The following is an 18,067-nucleotide window of genomic DNA, read 5'->3' on the forward strand; positions in this document are numbered from 1 at the left end:
TAGACAAGCACATTTTTTATGATATGAGAAAGTACAGCAATCAAATAGATTTGTCACAATACATGGTTTTGATACTCCTCTTCCAAATAAGCTTTCAACCTCTAGTGTTTTTTGAGGCTTTGCAGAAAGGATATACTTATTCTTTTGAATCAAGTTGTTGACATGGGCTTGCAGTTGAATGTCCATGTCTGGAAAGGTCTCACCATCGCCACAAGTGAGAAGACTTAATAAAATGAGATGCTTACACGTACGTCCCCTTGTACCAGCTATACAGCTGCAGAACTGTTCTGCAGGGCATAAACAGTAAACATGTGAATTATTTTCAGATGGAACATTGTATATATACATATATGTTGCACGTGCTACGGAAAAATTGGTCTGTGCGATGAATACATTTACCACTGTAGCACGCGTGCGATACAGTTTTGCTCATGTTCATAACACAGACGGTCGTGTGACGTGATTTTGTTGTGCTTGTGAGATTAATGCGCTGCTATTATACTTGGTAGTTGTAGTCTTTTGTGTGATTTAAACTCATGTCCCGGCTTCATTGAGTCATTTTGTCGAACTCCATTTCCCACAATTCCTAAGTATTGCGTACCGGCACGCGCATCATTTTCACTCAGCTGCTAGTTGACAAGAAAATGAAGCGCTATTTTCAAGTGATCCACGGAAACCCCAAACGAGCCCAAGAGGAAGAAACAACAGAAGCAACGTTACCAGATGAAAGTAAGGGAGAAACAAAAAGGAAAATTATAGATATAACCCCAAGTGGAAGATATTTCCGTGGTTAAATTTTGATGCTGACCAACAGCTCTTGTTTTGTTGCTGGTGCAAGGAGGCCCCAGACAGGATTAAAACCGACAACCCCTTTGTGGCGGGTAACAGCATTTTTAAAAAGGATAATATAAAAAAACACAGCATATCCCTGCGTCATCTGCTTGCAAGAGATGCATTCATTGCCAAACAACAACCTGAGCGGGCTGGTACACTGCTGCACACCATCAGGACCCAGGCAGCCAAAGCAGATGATGCTGATTTCCGTGAAGTTAAAATTAAAATGAATGTTGCGTATTGTATCGCTAAAGAAGAACTTGCTTTCACAAAGTTTAAACCGTTGATTTTGTTCTGCAAAAAGAACGGAGCAGACATAACACCATCTTATGATAACCACGTACGATGTAGAGAGATGATTTCTCTGATAGCTGATGAAATGTATGGAAGGATATCGCGGACAATTTTCAAAAGGAATTGCAAATTGTATTTGCAATTGCGTTTTCAATTTGTGGACACATAAAATGTGACACAATCCAAACGCAATTGCAAATCGCGCATTACCGTTTGCATTTTCGTTTACGCGAACGCACAACGACTGCCAAATTTCAAATGGAAAAGCAAAGTCTGTTTGCAATTGCATTTCCAATGTCTTACAAGTTATGACCCTGCCATTTTGGAATAGCAATAGAAAATCACCTATTTGCTATTTCATTTCCTCAGTGTCCTGCCACAACCTGCACAAAATTTAAATGGAATCGCAATCCCCTTTGCGTTTGCATTTCCGATGCCTAACACAGACACCTGTCAATCAATGTCAAGGGTGGGGTTATGCTGTGGGGTGTGTTTGCGTTGGGAATGACGTCACTCACAGTCGACCGCATTTGGCGGGCCTTGCGTTCAACAGTTTGACGGAAGTGTTGATCAGAAGATCGGACCTTTTCATGATTAATTCCCATTTAATCTGGTAATGGAGAAATCAATCTCCCAGCTGCTGCGAGAGGCAGCTGCAGCTCTGGAACATCAGACATCAGATTCTCCAGTGTCAGTGTCTGCTTCGAGTGCTCCTTCCCCGTCGATCATACGCTCAAGTGACGGTCAGGGTGAGGATTCATTATTAATTTTTTTATATTATTTTTAATTATTTAATTTGCATAATATATACTTTGTCGGACATGTAAAATGCGCGTCCGGTCAGGATTTTGAAGCTTGCTAACTGATAATAATATAATTGATCATAAGACTGTTTGGCAACTGGGTAACGTTACATACATGATTATTATTGCAAAATATTTACTTTAAATATTATTACTAAATATTATTTCCTTGCTTTAAAAGGTTTCCAAGGTGCACGTAGTGAAGTGAGCAGGTTGTTCGCCCCATATGCACAATCACGAGTGGGTTCACGGAAGAGGTCATGTAGTTCAGCTCTGCCAGCAAAGAAATTGAAGACCATAACATACACTCACAGGTTTTTTTGCTTGTCTAAAAGAAGAGACTGTGAGGTTCCAACCCCATCCGAGAAGATGAAGCTGGAGAGAGCTGATCTGGGGGGGAAAAAAATTGTTTTTCCAGGTAACTTGTAACATTGTGAAATAAAATAGTTCTTTCATACAGAATGTCAATGCATAATTGTTTTTCTATTCAATTTCAATCTATTTTATTATTAAAAGACATGCTGTACACATTTTGTTTGTCTTTCAGATAAATATTGTCAGCCAGAGGATTTTACGGAGTACCTTTATAAACAGTATCCAAAGCTCAAAGATGCTGGAGGCTATGAGCTTTTGAAAACTCGAGGTGCTACTCGCTCAAAATCATTAGACATAATCCCTTGTCCTAATGAAGGATACTCTGCAGAGTACTTGAGCAACAGTACCCTTGGCATAGGAGTTGGTGTAATTTACATCAGACCTCTCCAGAAAAACCTAAGCTTGGAGGTAGGTAAACTGTATAGATAAAGCATGGAAAACGCCAGTTAAGATTTTCCACATCTGACTATTTTTTTTTTTTTAAATTATTATAATAGGATACATGCAAGAATTCTGAGGGAATATCAGGACAAGGGCCACAAGTACCTTGTTTGTACTGCCAAGAAAAAATTTCTGTTGCTGAAATGCAGAAACATGTCGACCAATGTGAAATGTAAGTGATGCATGTACATCTTTGGAACTAAACTATAGAATGTTAAATATTAAATATTCTGTGAGTCTTAAAGTTTTAATTTGATGTTCCACAATTTAAGGCCTTAAAAATGTCTTAAATTGAATCAGAAAGTCTTAAATTCAATATATTGTCATTAAATTAGGGCCCTATGATATCTGCGATGCAGAAAACATGGACAAAATTGCAGAATCCAGTCATAAAAATGGAATTTACTGTATAATGCGGAATTTCACCGGATTTGTCAAATTTTGGATGAATAAATCAAAAGTAGGTCAGTACACTTAAAGGGATAGTTTACCCAAAAAATTTAAGTCTGTAATCATTTACTCAAACTAATGTTGCTCCAAACCCGTAAGACTTTTGTTCAGCATATAAAGCGATCAAGTCTCTTTCTTTCTTAAAAATTTGGAATAAACCGCTTGATTCATATGGATTAGTTTTAGGATCTGATGAAGTTTTTGAAGCGTCAAAAAATTCAATAAAAAGATCAATACAATTTAATTTAACCATTAAAGCAGAGTCCAGAACATTTTAAAATAAAATAAAGATTTCATAGGATAGGGCCCTAAATTTAATTGCATGCACTGCAAAAAATTACGTTTTTCCCCAGGATTTTTGCTTTCCAGTACAAATTCAAAATATCCTTAAATCAAGATACGTTTACTTGACATGTGAAATAAATTTTCTTTAATTGGTCTTAAAAGGTCTTACATTTACCTTCATAAAACCTGCAGAAACCCTGTTAAAAGTGTAATAAGTACTTATTTAAATAGATGAGTTCTACCTTCCTTTTGTCTACATTTATTGTCATTTCCTTTTTTGATGTGTTTTTTATTTTAACAAAGCAGGTTGGAGGGAGTGGAATGCCAAATCTCCCAAAGCAGCAGTGAGGAATTGCCTAGAAGGAGCAGACAGGATTTGAGTAGAGACAGCAGCAGACAGGATTTGAGTAGAGACAGCAGCAGACAGGATTTGAGTAGAGACAGCAGCAGACAGGATTTGAGTAGAGACAGCAGTGAGGAATTGCCTAGAAGCAGCAGACAGGATTTGAGTAGAGACAGCAGCAGACAGGATTTGAGTAGAGACAGCAGCAGACAGGATTTGAGTAGAGACAGCAGTGAGGAATTGCCTAGAAGCAGCAGACAGGATTTGAGTAGAGACAGCAGCAGACAGGATTTGAGTAGAGACAGCAGCAGACAGGATTTGAGTAGAGACAGCAGCAGACAGGATTTGAGTAGAGACAGCAGTGAGGAATTGCCTAGAAGCAGCAGACAGGGTTTGAGTAGAGACAGCAGCAGACAGGATTTGAGTAGAGACAGCAGCAGACAGGATTTGAGTAGAGACAGCAGCAGACAGGATTTGAGTAGAGACAGCAGCGATGAATTGCCTAGAAGCAGCACACATGATTTCAGTAGAGACAGCAGCGATGAATTGCCAAGAAGCAGCAGCAGACAGCAAACCTCCAGAAGCAGCATCATCAGACAGGAAATTGATCAAAGTAGAGAAGCGAGGGACAGAGACAATGAAGGTGATTTAGTTGATGTTTCCTGCAATCTGTACAACAATAAGGTTATTTTCTCAATATCAGAGCATAGATAGAAAAAAACTCTCAAAAAGTGTGTCTCCCTTTGAAAAGTCTTGTGAATAGTGACCAGGTTATCAAATTGTATTTTGTCCCCTTTTTTCTCAGAGTGGAAAGTTGAGCCAAACTTGTTTCAGGCAGCATTTCGATACAGAAGGGGACTTTTGGAAAGTGCTGAAAGACTCTCTGCTGAAAGTCTAACTGCAGGACTGAACCTATGCAGCAGTACACAGGAAAGAGAAAGAGAAATGTTTACTTTCTATAAATCACAACCTGGAAACTGGGCTCGTCCATTTTTCGTCATTCTCAGGGGTAAAATTAAGTTTTCTTTAGATATAAACACATTTTATACAAGCAGTCAGTATGGCAATATCACTGTATATTTTATATTGTGGATTCACTGCATTTATATTGATACTGTTTACATTACCTCAGGTGATGCAGCAATTGGAGATGGTGTGAAACGCTACTTTCTATCCCAGGTTATTTCACGTGTGCAGTTTGGGTTTACCCTCGATTTTGGTAAGTAATTGTAATCTAAAATATTACATAGTTATGAAAGGGATGGTTTAGCCAAATACTCTGTCATTTATATTTAAATTTATGACTGTTTGTATCATAAAATAAAATGTATTGATTTTGACATGACAACTTGTTATCCTAACAAAATTGCTACCTTGGAACTTGTATTGAGTCCAAAAAACTGTTCTATTTTGTCACTTTAGACAACTGTGGCAAAACTTTATTTTTCACTGGCCAAGAAGACCATTTGGTGCCATCGACCTCCCGATCTCTGCTGGATAGTGACCTGTTCCGCATAGTTGGACGCATGATTGGCCATTCATTCATTAATGGTGGTCCCTTATTGACTGGACTTAGCCCTGCTATGTTTGGCATAATAACTGGACAAATGAATGAAACAGTCATAATTGAACTGGAAGATTGCCCTGACACAGATGTTATTGACATTGTCCATCTGGTATGTACAACATGAAACTACCTCTGATCATTGTTTTGTGCAAGTAAAAATGTGAAAATGAGACTGTGAAAATGAGAATAATTTAACTAGATTATTTTTTGTGGTAACTTTGATTTTATTACAGCTTCAAAAACCAAATACACTTTCTGATGATGAGCGTGCAAAAGTGAATGACCTGGCTGTCAGTTGGGATCTGCCTCGGGTCACTGTGGATAACAGACTGTGGCTAGCCCAAAGCATTCTTCACCATGCTGTAAGTTCAACCCTTTTAAAACATCTTTTTATTTAAAATAATTTTAATATTTATGGAAGATTGCAAAAATCAAATACTTAAGGTCATTGGCCGGAGAGAGAAACAGATGCAGCAGTTGAAAAAAGGACTGAAGGATACTGGAGTTTTGCGCATGGTTAAGGAACGCCCTTCTCTCATTGAAGTCCTATTCCCACGATCATCTTCTCTGACAATTGATGCACAGGTAATGTACCATCATGTTCATCGACTATTTCCAAATGGATATTTAGATATACAGGGAGTGCAGAATTATTAGGCACGTTGATTTTCTGATCATATTTTTTTTCCAGGCACATTTGACCAATTCCAAACCACAGTAATCCTAATAACTACTATTGATTTAGTATTTAATAATGTATAAGTGATATATAATTGTTCATGAAGGCTGGAAATGAAAATCACCTTATATTCAGGTGTGCAGAATTATTAGGCATGTTTTCTTTTACAGATAAATTGAGCCAAAAAAGAGATTTAACTCAGACTGAAAAGTCAAAAAGTATTAAATGCCCATGAGAAGGATGCAATACTAATGCAATACTAGACATTGCAGTTAAGGCATGACCATTGGACAGTGAAATGCTCGTTGGGTCAGCAGGATCTGACAAAAACAGGTGGTGAAGAAAAGACACCTGTTAACTGCAAAAGAATTAAGGTGAAGAATTAAGGGTGAAACCATCAGGAACACTTTAGTCTCCAGCGCCACCATTTTCCAAAGCTGCAACCTACCTGGAGTCTCCAGAAGTGCAAGGTGTCAGGATCTCAGAGACTTCAGTTAGGTAAAGAATCCTAAAAAGATCCTAGATAAGAATCACAAGCTGAAGTGTTGTAAAATACATGAAGAAGGTTTTTTTATAGGCTTTATGGACAGATAGGTTGAGAGTGACTCTTGAAGGACCAGCACCACATCCTCTAGTACCACTGTTTGAAGAATTCATCTTCCAGAATCTGGCAGTACGTTTTGGGAGTTCATTTTTAGTCCATCTCTGCAAAACGGACTTCAGGATGGACTAAAATGAACTCCCAAAACGTACTGCCAGATTCTGGAAGATGAATTCTTCAAACAGTGGAGCTAGAGGATGTGGTGCTGGTCCTTCAAGAGTCACTCTCAACCTATAAAACCTATAAAGCCTATAAAAAAACCTTCTTCATGTATTTTACAACACTTCAGCTTGTGATTCTTATCTAGTGGGGGTCATTTTTTAGGACTCTTTACCTAACTGAAGTCTCTGAGATCCTGACACCTTGCACTTCTGGAGACTCCAGGTAGGTTGCAGCTCTGGAAAATGGTGGCGCTGGAGACTAAAGGGTTCCTGATGGTTTCACCCTTAATTCTTCACCTTAATTCTTAATTCTTTTGCAGTTAACAGGTGTCTTTTCTCCGCCACATGTTTTTGTCTGACCCTGCTGACCCAACGAGCATTTCACTGTCCAATGGTCTCGCCTTAACTGCAATGTCTAGTATTGCATTAGTATTGCATCCTTCTCATGGGCATTTAATACTTTTTGACTTTTCAGTCTGAGTTAAATCTCTTTTTTGGCTCAATTTATCTGTAAAAGAAAACATGCCTAATAATTCTGCACACCTGAATATAAGGTGATTTTCATTTCCAGCCTTCATGAACAATTATATATCACTTATACATTATTAAATACTAAATCAATAGTAGTTATTAGGATTACTGTGGTTTGGAATTGGTCAAATGTGCCTTGAAAAAAAATATGATCAGAGAATCAACATGCCTAATATTTCTGCACTCCCTGTACTTACACATCCTTCTATGTAATGAGTACGCATAATCTATAGTTACTTCTTTTAATGCAACCTTAGTGAGCAGAAGAGACTTTTGACCCCCAGTAAATGTATGTACATACAGTATATTAAACAGTAGAAAGTGTGTGTGACTTTCTTTATTATGTAATGCAAGCTAATATTTAATAGCTCAGTTCTGTTGGTCCTCACAAAGCAAATGAATTGAGCCAACATTCTCAAGCTCCAACGTATATAGTTCCATAATATTTAAGTCAACATGATCATAGATTTTCCTCCCTGTCCCAAAGGGGGTTAAACACGACAAAGGGACTTAAATGTTGATCTGTTTCTTAACCACACCTATCATAACACTTTTGAAGACATGAATTTCAAAACAGAAGTATTGTAGATTACTTTATTCCTGATTTGTTTTTAGAACTTAACTTGTTGTTAGTCTTTAACTTTATTTGTATGACCCTAAAAAAATGAAAAATTCTTAAACTTTAGTTTGAGTAGAGCTGCTGAAAGTCATAGGCTACATATCTGAGACGGTGACTAAATTGTAAGAATTTCTTTCTTGAATTCAAGAGTGTTCAGTGTTATGCTATAAAAAAATTCCATTAAATTGATAGTTAACCCAAAAAGGAAAATTGTCATAATTTACTCACCCTCATGTTGTTCCAAACCTGTATGATTTTCTTTGCTCTGCTGAACACAACAGAAGATATTTTTAAGAATGTTTGTAACCAAGCAGATCCAAGCAACCATTGACTACCATTAGTAGGGAAAAAATGCTATGGTAGTCAATGGTTTCTCTATCTGCTTGGTTACAAACATTCTTCAAAATATCTTATTTTGTGTTCAGCAGAGCAAAGAAACCCATACAGGTTTGGAACAACATGAGGGTGAGTAAATGATGACAGAATTTTCAGTTTGAGTGAACTATACCTTTATTCCAGTGTGTAGTCTTAAGCTCTATTAGACCGCAAGTGGACAGCGAAGTGGACTTCACAGGGTATTCAGCCATCTTAAAGGGTTAGTTCACCCAAAAATGAAAATTATCCCATGATTTACTCATCCTCAAGGCATTCTAGGTGTTCAGACGAACACAGTTGTATTAAAAATGTTCTGGCTCTTCCAAGCTTTATAATAGCAGTGATTGTTGCTGTTTATAAAAGTGCATCTATCCATCATATAACTGCTCCGGGGGGTTAATAAAGGCCCTCTGAAGCGAAGTGGTGCGTTTAATTAAAAAAAAATCCACATTTAACTCTTTATAGTCAACAATAACTAGCTTCCGGCGTTCAACGATAATGAGTTGACTTGGGCAAAAAACATAACCCCAACGCTGTTTGTTTAACTCTATCCTCTGCGTTCATCAGTGCGCATGCGTCAAGGGTTACTCTTTTAGCGCAAGTCGACTCGTGTACCGCTGACTGCCGGAAGCAAGTTATTTTCTATAAAGTCTATAATGTTTTAAATATGGTTTTCTTACACAAATGGGCCACTTTGCTTCAGAAGGCCTTTATTAACCCCCCGGAGCCGTGTAGAGCAGTTATATGATGGATAGATGCAATTTTATGGACTTCAAAAACAGAGCAACAATCGCTGCCATTATAATGATGGGAAGAGCCAGGACATTTTTAATATAACTCAGATTGTATTTGTCTGAAAGAAGAATGTCATGTAAATTACAATATTAATTTGGTATATCATAATCTGCACGACTCCGTCTTTGCCTTTCTTTGATGGCGTTCCAAATGAGCGATTATTGTCAGTGAAGTCCACTGCAAGTGATTATACTGTGCTCAGAGAGTAGGGAGCAAGGAACACTGCGTTGAATGGAACGTACCTTTATAGTACCACTAGTGGTTAAGATACTGCTTTTTTGTGACATTATACTAGATGATCCTGGAAAAAGTCTTTTGGCCGAACCCTGACAGCGATGATGAGGAGAACTTCAGTCTGGAAACATGCTGCAGAATTACATCCAATTTCCGCCAATACATAGAACAAGGTAAAAATGTATTTGCCATTTGTTTAATATTGCATTTTGAAGATGTAATTTGTGGGTGTGTGGTTATTTAATTGTCTTATATTAAAATGTCATTAAGAGTTACATTATTCAATTAGCATAAACTCTAATACACTTTCTACATTTAAAAAAAACAGGTACACCACAAGATCTGAAAAACCTTGTTGAGTTTTGGGTTGGATGGACAAGCCTACCACAAGAACTGTATGTGGAAGTGTCATCTGATATCAGAATGCCAACTGCCTCAACATGCAGGGAGACACTTAAACTCCCATTGCATTACAACCATTATGAAGAATTCAGCTCTGATCTAAACGCAGCAGTGTCCAGCAACACTTTTGGTTTTGGCTTAGTTTAAAAAGAATAGTTCTTAAAACTGTTGTTAATGTTCTGATCGTTGTAGAAAAAAACAATGGAATCAGTCAGAAATGTCAGTATTGGCATTTTATTTTTTTCTACATTTTTGTACTTGCTCTCTAGGCAAAGGTGGTTACAGCAGCTACAGTTGTTAATGGATTAAACACAATGTCGTACATTGTTCTGTGAATTAAGATATTCGTTGTACAAGCATATTATTTGGGTGAGCATTTTGACTATCCCAATAAACGAGTTACCTGTTGTACCGTTTCACAGTAAGCATCCACTGTTTCTGTAAAAAGAACATTTGGATTGGGCAAGGTATCGATCTCTGCATCAGTCAACTCTCTCTGTAGTTGTGCTTGTGGGACTGCAACTCCCTCCATTTCAACACTGCATGATGGTCCTTCCCAGTCTATTCCGAAGTCTTCACTCACCTTACAACAATGGCAAAATTACATTAAAAAAAAATGACATTACATTACAAACTGCCATATCTACATGTACCTGGTCTGGATCATTAGCATTTTGAAATGTTGTCCACAACTGTAGAGGGGATTGGCTCCCTGTGGTCCTTAATTTGTGGTTATTCCAAGCCTCCTGGAACAGATTAAGATGTCTTTGCAACTGAGGCAGGAAAATCCAGTGCAGTGCATATAGGTGCACCTCATTATCTGGATCCAGTAAACTCTCAGTCTCCATTCCATAGAACAGGCAGTAAAACAGGTCTAAGACCTGTTCATAGACATCCCTCCATAACCTTTCAATCCTGCAGAAACAACATTGCAACAATTCAGACTTCTTCATTAAATCTGTCACAGTGTTTAACTTTTTCTCCCACACAAAGCACCTTTGATTGTGGACACTTCTTCCAGTTATGTGTGAGTTACGGTTCTCTCCCCTATGTTCCACCATGAAGTGTGCCACTTCAATGTTCTCCAAGCCCTTGTCTGAGCGCACTCGAGAGGGGAGTCCAAATCTCTGAACTGCTCCAATAAAACTGTCAGCAACAGTTGATGCCCGGTTGTTTGTCGCAGCACTTAGGTAAACAATTAATCGGCTAAAGCCATCAATTCCTCCGTGAATAACAAACCTCCACCTAAATAAAAGATCAGATACATAAAAGAAAACTTAACACTTTATGATCACCTTCCATATCAGGGATTTTCCTGCATTTAAATTTTGAAAACCCTGTGCAATGTATCATAATTGCACAATTAGTTGGGTAAACGTACCTATTAAGCTCAAGTACCCATTAAGCACACTACTATCTTTGAGCTCAGATTATAAAATGAAAAACATAATTTATCATACTACTTGATATCTTTACTGATTGATGCATTTATTACTATATACCTCCTGTAATTTCAAGCTAATCAGACCATTGCACACTGAGATATGGGTATTCATTTGTTCACACTGTCTGGTGGCCATTTTGAAAGCTGTCTGAAAACTTTCACCAAAAGAGTAGCCCCTTAAATGTTCTTTTATTTTTTTTTTAGATGTTTTAGCCTTTATTTTCGATAATTATAACTTCTTATGGCAAAATTAAGAGATTAATATTTAGATTTTTGCATATTATAACCTGGATGTGGGAAGTAATTACAGTTCAATCAAAAGATAGTTTTAGCAACACAGCACAGGTGCTGCAGAACATTGTTACTTACTAACATTAAAGGGACTATATGCAACTTTTTCCCCAAAATAAACGTAACAATAGCCTTTTTATTTTACCATTTATGACTCAAAGATCTCCTGATGAGCATACTGACACCTTGTCCGCTCACAGTGGGTGCACCTATAAGTCTGTATCCTATTTTTCATATTTTCTGGCGGGTCGTCTTTTCCCGCGCTGTCTGCGGATGTGACGTCACCACCACTGCGAGAGCCAGCAGAAAATGAGAGCAGTTCTGTTTTTTGGCCACAGGTGTCAGTCGCGAGTTTAAATTTCAGAAAAACGCATATAGCCCCTTTAAAGATTGTGCTACACTAATATATTACTTCACAGACATTACTGGCTTGTGCTTTTAAATCAATTATATTACAAAATTTAAAGTTTATTGATGTCATGTGGTTGGTTTTACACTGCTGTAATTTTTAAAGATTTCATATTATTGTGCGGTGAGCTTAAACGGTCATTACTATGAAAACCACAGCTTCCTTGGTGCACTAAAGTACACTAAAATGTCTCAATGTAGATTTTGGTGAGCTTAATAGGTACGTTTACCCTATATTTGCCAAAGTGTAGACTACCAATACCTTATTAACTTGTGGTTTCCGTCTATATGCCACATTGCATTTGGTCCTGAGACAGAGTATTGACGGCGATGACGTGTGCATATTGATAACGCTCTCAGCTGAGTTCCCAGTGGATCGACTCTTCGCACCGACTCGCGCACCCTTGAAGCTTAAATGGGAAAAAAGGCAAAATATATATATATATATATATATTTTTTTTTTTATGTAGCCTTCATCAATTAAAACTTAATTATGATTTTTTTTTTTTTTTTTTTTTAGATTCTGTAATTTAACTAGAACATTTAACACATGCTGGTACTTAAGCATTTAACCAATAAAACCTGAACATGTAATAAAAAACAGCTCAATGTGACCCAAGAAAGGATGACACAACTCAATTTACACAATGTACTACTTTTTGGGCAGACAATTATTTTAAAAACAAAAGTGTAAACTTGAAAACGAGCAAGAAGGTTGCAGTCCACAGTGTGCTGAAATGTTTGCTTGCTCGTCTTTACCTGTTTTTCATTCACATACACTTTTTTCGCATGATGCAAAAAAAAAAATTCTACACTTCTTCAGTCTGACTGTACTGGATTCAGTGTACGGCCAGCAACCTTCTTTCTCGTCAAGTCACCTTCATTTATAATAGTTCTTTATACAATGCAGGTTGTTTCAAAGCATCTTTACAGTGATAACAGGAAATTAACTTGCTCGTGTTCAAGTATTCCTTCTACGTACCTCGAGCAAAATAATATCTTATCTGTTTGGGGTGCAACAATTTTTTCTAGTTTACAAAGCTTACAATTATTCTTACTCTGAATATGAAGACCTTGTGCCCGAAGATGACCATGTATCATCCTGTACCCAGCGTTTGGGTAATGTCTCTGTATTTCTGCCACAGTGTTGTCTAATATGTCACACAATGACATATGGGGGGGGGAGAGATTCTTAATTAAAGGGTCATGATAAATTTTAACTAGCATAGTTTTTTATAAGCAATAATCATAACATACTAAATTAATGCTATCAACACACACAATCCTTTAAATTAAAGTTTTGGCCTGGAGAGACAAAAGTAGCTACCATCTATGTTTTATATTGTATGTATTTATATTCGTTATTTGTACAGTGACATAAATTCCACTTTAATCTCGTTGATACACATTTATTAAAATTAAGTAACGTTACCTTAATCCATGCTGTTCTAGTCTTCTTCGTATGGTTCGCTCAGATACTCCAAGCAGGCGCGCAAGCTGGACACATGAGTAACCACATGTCACGTAGTACTCAATCATCTCATGTGGTATGTCTAAAAAAGGACGTCCTGGTCCTTTAGTTGTCCTGTCCTTTACAAAAAGCCTGTTAGCTACTTCACTGAGGTTGGCGAAGACAACATCACTGATGTTGCTGTTGGTTAAGGCCACAAACTCGTTTAAAGTATCCAAAACTAAATGGCTTCTGAGTAAGAGGAAATCTGTAGAGCATGAACTGTCTTCAACTTGCTGCGCGAGCATCATAAGGTCCTCCACAATTTCACCAACTCCTTCCATTGTTGTTCACCTCTTGACCGTCGACTGTGAGTGACGTCATTCCCAACGCAAACACACCCCACAGCATAACCCCACCCTTGACATTGATTGACAGGTGTCTGTGTTAGGCATCGGAAATGCAAACGCAAAGGGGATTGCGATTCCATTTGAGTTTTGTGCAGGTTGTGGCAGGACACTGAGGAAATGAAATAGCAAATAGGTGATTTTCTATTGCTATTCCAAAATGGCAGGGTCATAACTTGTAAGACATTGGAAATGCAATTGCAAACAGACTTTGCTTTTCCATTTGAAATTTGGCAGTCGTTGTGCGTTCGCGTAAACGAAAATGCAAACGGTAATGCGCGATTTGCAATTGCGTTTGGATTGTGTCACATTTTATGCGTCCACAAATTGAAAACGCAATTGCAAATACAATTTGCAATTCCTTTTGAAAATTGTCCGCGATATCCTTCCATACATAGACAAGTACAGTTCAAATGCCCGGATGTGTCCTTGATCCGCCCCTTTTATCGAGGATGCATCGAGAGGAGACTTCAGACAGACCGGTATCCCAGAATGCATCTTGCACCGACGGACGCAACGATCAGTAATGCCCCCCCCAACACCCCCGCATGATAAGCTGAACTTGGTCGTGCGCGAGCCTCTACTATTAAGAACGTAACCGAGAGCAGAGCGACATTGTTATAAAGCACATGCAAACAGTATTATTATATGATAGTCTCAACGGGAAACGGCATTGTTTTGTCACATGCAACACATCAAGAATACACATAATTTCTGCTTAAAATAAGCCTAAAATGCAAAACAAGACCAATTTAGGATAGTAAGAGTTATTTTTAAGCACAAGCCTAATAAAACATTTGAAGTAAAAAAAGTTTTTTTTTTTAATATATATATTACTTATATAGTAGTATAAACTTGTGAAAATTAAAATATTAAATACAATTATAAAATGTTAAAATATTTGTTAAATAGTTTTATTTATCATATTTATGTTTTATTGTTGTAATGTGTTTTTGTTAAGTCATGTTATAATATTGTTTTGAACTGCTTGTTATTTACAATGGCAACTATTAACTGTTTAATTTTTTTTTTTTTCCGGGTGCGTTGAATTGTTTTAAATCCACATAAAAATCCTAATAATCAAACGAAATCATAATAATTATTAATGTTAGTATTATAATAATATAGAGAGCCCACAACAACAACAAATAAACAAATATAACAAATAAACCGTTTTTTAATTAAAAAGATAATAACAAATGAGATTTTAGTGATATTTTGACCACTAGGAAATGGAAATAGGAAATGTCCCCGGTTTCCATTTCAGAAATCTGGTCACCTTACCTAAACCACATATTAATGTTTAATATAGGCCTTTAATATAGGCCTTTTTTATCGAAACGAAAAGAGGCAGGGTTGTGTTTTATACTTTGTTTTGTTATAAATATATAAGATAATCAATGTAACTGCCTGAACGACATTTGTGTGGCTAATATGTTTAAGATTTTTTTGTAAAAAAAAAATGAAAAGAGGCAGTGGTGTTTTATGACATATTTCGTTTTATTGTAGCCTAAAATATAGGCTACGTTTCTCTATACCAAGTAGGCCTACGCGAACTTCTGACTTGCGTCCGTGGTAGTTAATTCAGGCTCGCCAAGTTCAACTCCGGAGAACGAACTCCCGAGGACGGGAGGACAATAGTCCGGTACTCTGCTAATGGAACAGCAGCGTTCTTGATAGGGTTATTCAGTGTATATATATGTATATTTTAGGCTACAATAAAATGAAATATATGATAAAACACCACTCTGCCTCTTTTCATTTTCATTAAAAAATATTAAACATATTATAGCCACACAAATGTAGTGCAGGCAATGTTATTGCATGTATATTTATAACAAAACGAAATATTAAAAACCCTGCCTCTTTTCGTTTACATAAAAAAAACCATTAATATGTGGTTCAGACAAGTGTGATTATCACTATATAAAATGAATTATGACATAAAACAACCCAGTCTATTTTTGTTAAATGTCAGTTTGTGTTTAATAGCCTAAAAATATAAAGTTATGAAACTTCACTTTGCCCTCAGTCAAAACGATTTGCCAGGGAACAAATTATAGATTCATGAGACCAAAGATCGCCCGTTAGAAGACGAATTATATCTGAAGACATCAGAGCCAGCGGCAGACGTCAGAAGGACTGGCCGTGTTAAGGCTGCTTTCGGCGGGGAGAGCGCCCGCTGATCGCCGCTGATCGACTGGATCTCACAACTCCGAAAACGCCAGATCAAATTGTTGTGCTCTCTTTATAAATAAACCACAGATTTGAGCTTTAAACAAATACATTCTCGCCTGAAAAAGTCTTAAAACGACGTTTTGTGAAACATTAACAGTAGTATTTTTAAATTACGAGGGGTTTCTCATCCGCTACTGACGTTTGCTGGTTGGTGCGAGATGCATTCTGGGATACCGGTCTGTCTGAAGTCTCCTCTGATGCATCCTCGATAAAAGGGGCGGATCAAGGACACATCCGGGGATTTGAACTGGACTTGGCTAGATGTGAACTTTGAATTGGAACAGGACTTGGCAGCAACTGATGACGTTTCACAATTGACGATTGATGACGATTCCTCCCGTCCTCTGGAGTTCGTTCTCCCGAGTCGAACTTGCAAGTCTGAACTACCAAGGACGCAAGTCAGAAGTTTGTGTACTTGGTATTGAGAAATGGCCATAGTCCCTCCAGTGTGTCCTAGGTCTTCCTCGGGGCCTCCTCCCGGTGGGATCAAATCCAGGTTATGATCAAATTATAAATCTCTAAATTCACCCAAAAGGGAAATACCTAACCTAGTATTAAGTCATGTCAACTTTATTTATATTGCGCTTTTTGCAATGCAGATTGTTTCTAAGCAGCTTCACAGTGTTAAACAGGAAAATAATAAAACAGAATTTGATTTGGCCGTACAGCTCATTTCAATTATCATTCAATGACAATGTGGCAGATCAGTAATTTAGTTTATATAGTTAATTTAGTTTAGTAATTAGATTTATTTGGATATTTATCTGAAAATGTAGTGTCCCCATTTATTACCTAACCTATAAAGTATTCAAATATACTTATGAGAGCTCGTTGATAGATCTAGTGTCCCATTTGGTTGGGTGCTTGGAGTTTATTAATATTAAATTAATAATCTGTGCAGCAGTGTTACAAAAACACATTATATCAAGGAAGAGGATAAATTAGAGTACTTTAAGATGAATGTTAAAATGTGGCTTAAATAATTGTTGCCATCCTAACTGTAATATGTGAATGTAGAGGTGAATCTATGGTTGATGTAGAAATACAGTTAGTGAGATATAGAGGGTGGTGGCCAGGGACTGCAGTGGTGATGAAATACTGATGAGGTGAGCAGATTCTGCTTCTGAAGGATGTGAAACATTTTGTGAAGTTATTATAGACTAACATTTATCATCCAAAACTCAACAATGGTGGTACATTTTTAAATCAAAATATCCATGTCGCAATGCATGCTGGGCACCATTGTTGAGTTTTGCTCTGGTACCCAGCATGCACTGCAGCATGAGTCTTTTGTTTTGTTGATTGTCACCATTGCTGAGTTTGTTAGGCTGAATTTTGATGTCTACATGCAACGGTTTCCAAAGTTCCCTTGCAAAATAATGTTCAGAGATAACATCTGCTTATCTCACCACAACTCATTTGAGTAAAAACAGCTCTTCTGTTAACCTCATGATTTAACATCGCATACATTTTAAAATCTTGCTGATTACTTACAAAGCACTAAATGGTTTAGCTCCCCAGTACTTGAGCGAGCTCTTAACATATTATACTCCATCACATCTACTGCGGTCTCAAAATTCTGGCCAGTTGATAATACAGAGAATATCCAAATCAACTGCATGCGGTCGATCCTTTTCCTATTTAGCACCTAAACTCTGGAACAGTCTTCCTAGCATTGTTCGGGAAGCAGACACACTCTGTCAGTTTAAATCTAGACTAAAAACACATATCTTTAATAACATTTCTATAATCCACATCCATAAAAAGAATTGTTAGGTTGCATAAATTCGGTCAACCAGAACTGGAAACACTTCTCATAACATTCAATGTACGTGTTACATCGTAAGAAGAATGGCATCTACACTAATATTAGTCTTTATTTATCCCAAGGTTACCGTAGTCAGCTGGATCCGGGCCGTATCCAGATCAGATGGTGGATCTGCGCCTTGACACAACTAGATTTTATTTTCTCTTTTAAATGTAAAGTAGCTCTTTCAGTAGAATAATTTACTCTGAAACCAACTGCATACAATGTAAACC

General features: G+C 37.3%; 2 protein-coding genes and 1 long non-coding RNA gene across 5 annotated transcripts; 2 read left to right on the plus strand and 1 right to left on the minus strand.

Moving 5' to 3' along the window:
- The first annotated feature begins 1,714 nt into the window (after positions 1-1,714).
- Positions 1,715-2,517, plus strand: LOC307136047. Its single transcript, XR_013817731.1, has 3 exons — positions 1,715-1,877; positions 2,113-2,349; positions 2,479-2,517. It is a non-coding gene; the product is annotated as an uncharacterized lncRNA (long non-coding RNA).
- Positions 2,518-3,850: 1,333 nt separating this feature from the next.
- On the plus strand, positions 3,851-10,197 carry LOC307128541 (uncharacterized protein). Its single transcript, XM_079820454.1, has 7 exons — positions 3,851-4,834; positions 4,958-5,044; positions 5,248-5,501; positions 5,626-5,754; positions 5,837-5,977; positions 9,449-9,560; positions 9,716-10,197. Exons 1-7 carry the CDS (start codon positions 4,771-4,773, stop codon positions 9,934-9,936), a joined length of 1,008 nt encoding a protein of 335 aa, XP_079676580.1. The 5' UTR covers positions 3,851-4,770; the 3' UTR covers positions 9,937-10,197.
- On the minus strand, positions 10,009-13,748 carry LOC307128522 (uncharacterized protein). Of its 3 annotated transcripts, none has more exons than XM_079820436.1 (5): positions 13,365-13,748; positions 12,195-12,342; positions 10,786-11,034; positions 10,443-10,704; positions 10,009-10,372 (listed from the first exon to the last, which is right to left on the minus strand). In XM_079820436.1, the coding sequence occupies exons 2-5, from the start codon at positions 12,227-12,229 to the stop codon at positions 10,172-10,174; spliced, it is 747 nt and encodes a 248-aa protein (XP_079676562.1). In that variant the 5' UTR covers positions 12,230-12,342; positions 13,365-13,748; the 3' UTR covers positions 10,009-10,171. The 3 variants fall into 3 exon arrangements, with proteins under 3 accessions (XP_079676562.1, XP_079676560.1, XP_079676561.1); XM_079820435.1 differs by lacking the exon at positions 13,365-13,748 and adding an exon at positions 12,991-13,088 and having other exon boundaries at positions 10,053-10,372; XM_079820434.1 differs by lacking the exon at positions 12,195-12,342 and having other exon boundaries at positions 13,365-13,745.
- Between the last annotated feature and the right edge of the window lie 4,319 nt (positions 13,749-18,067).

This window comes from Gobio gobio, assembly GCF_949357685.1.
Source record: "Gobio gobio genome assembly, chromosome: 1".
Classification (NCBI taxonomy): Eukaryota; Metazoa; Chordata; class Actinopteri; order Cypriniformes; family Gobionidae; genus Gobio; species Gobio gobio.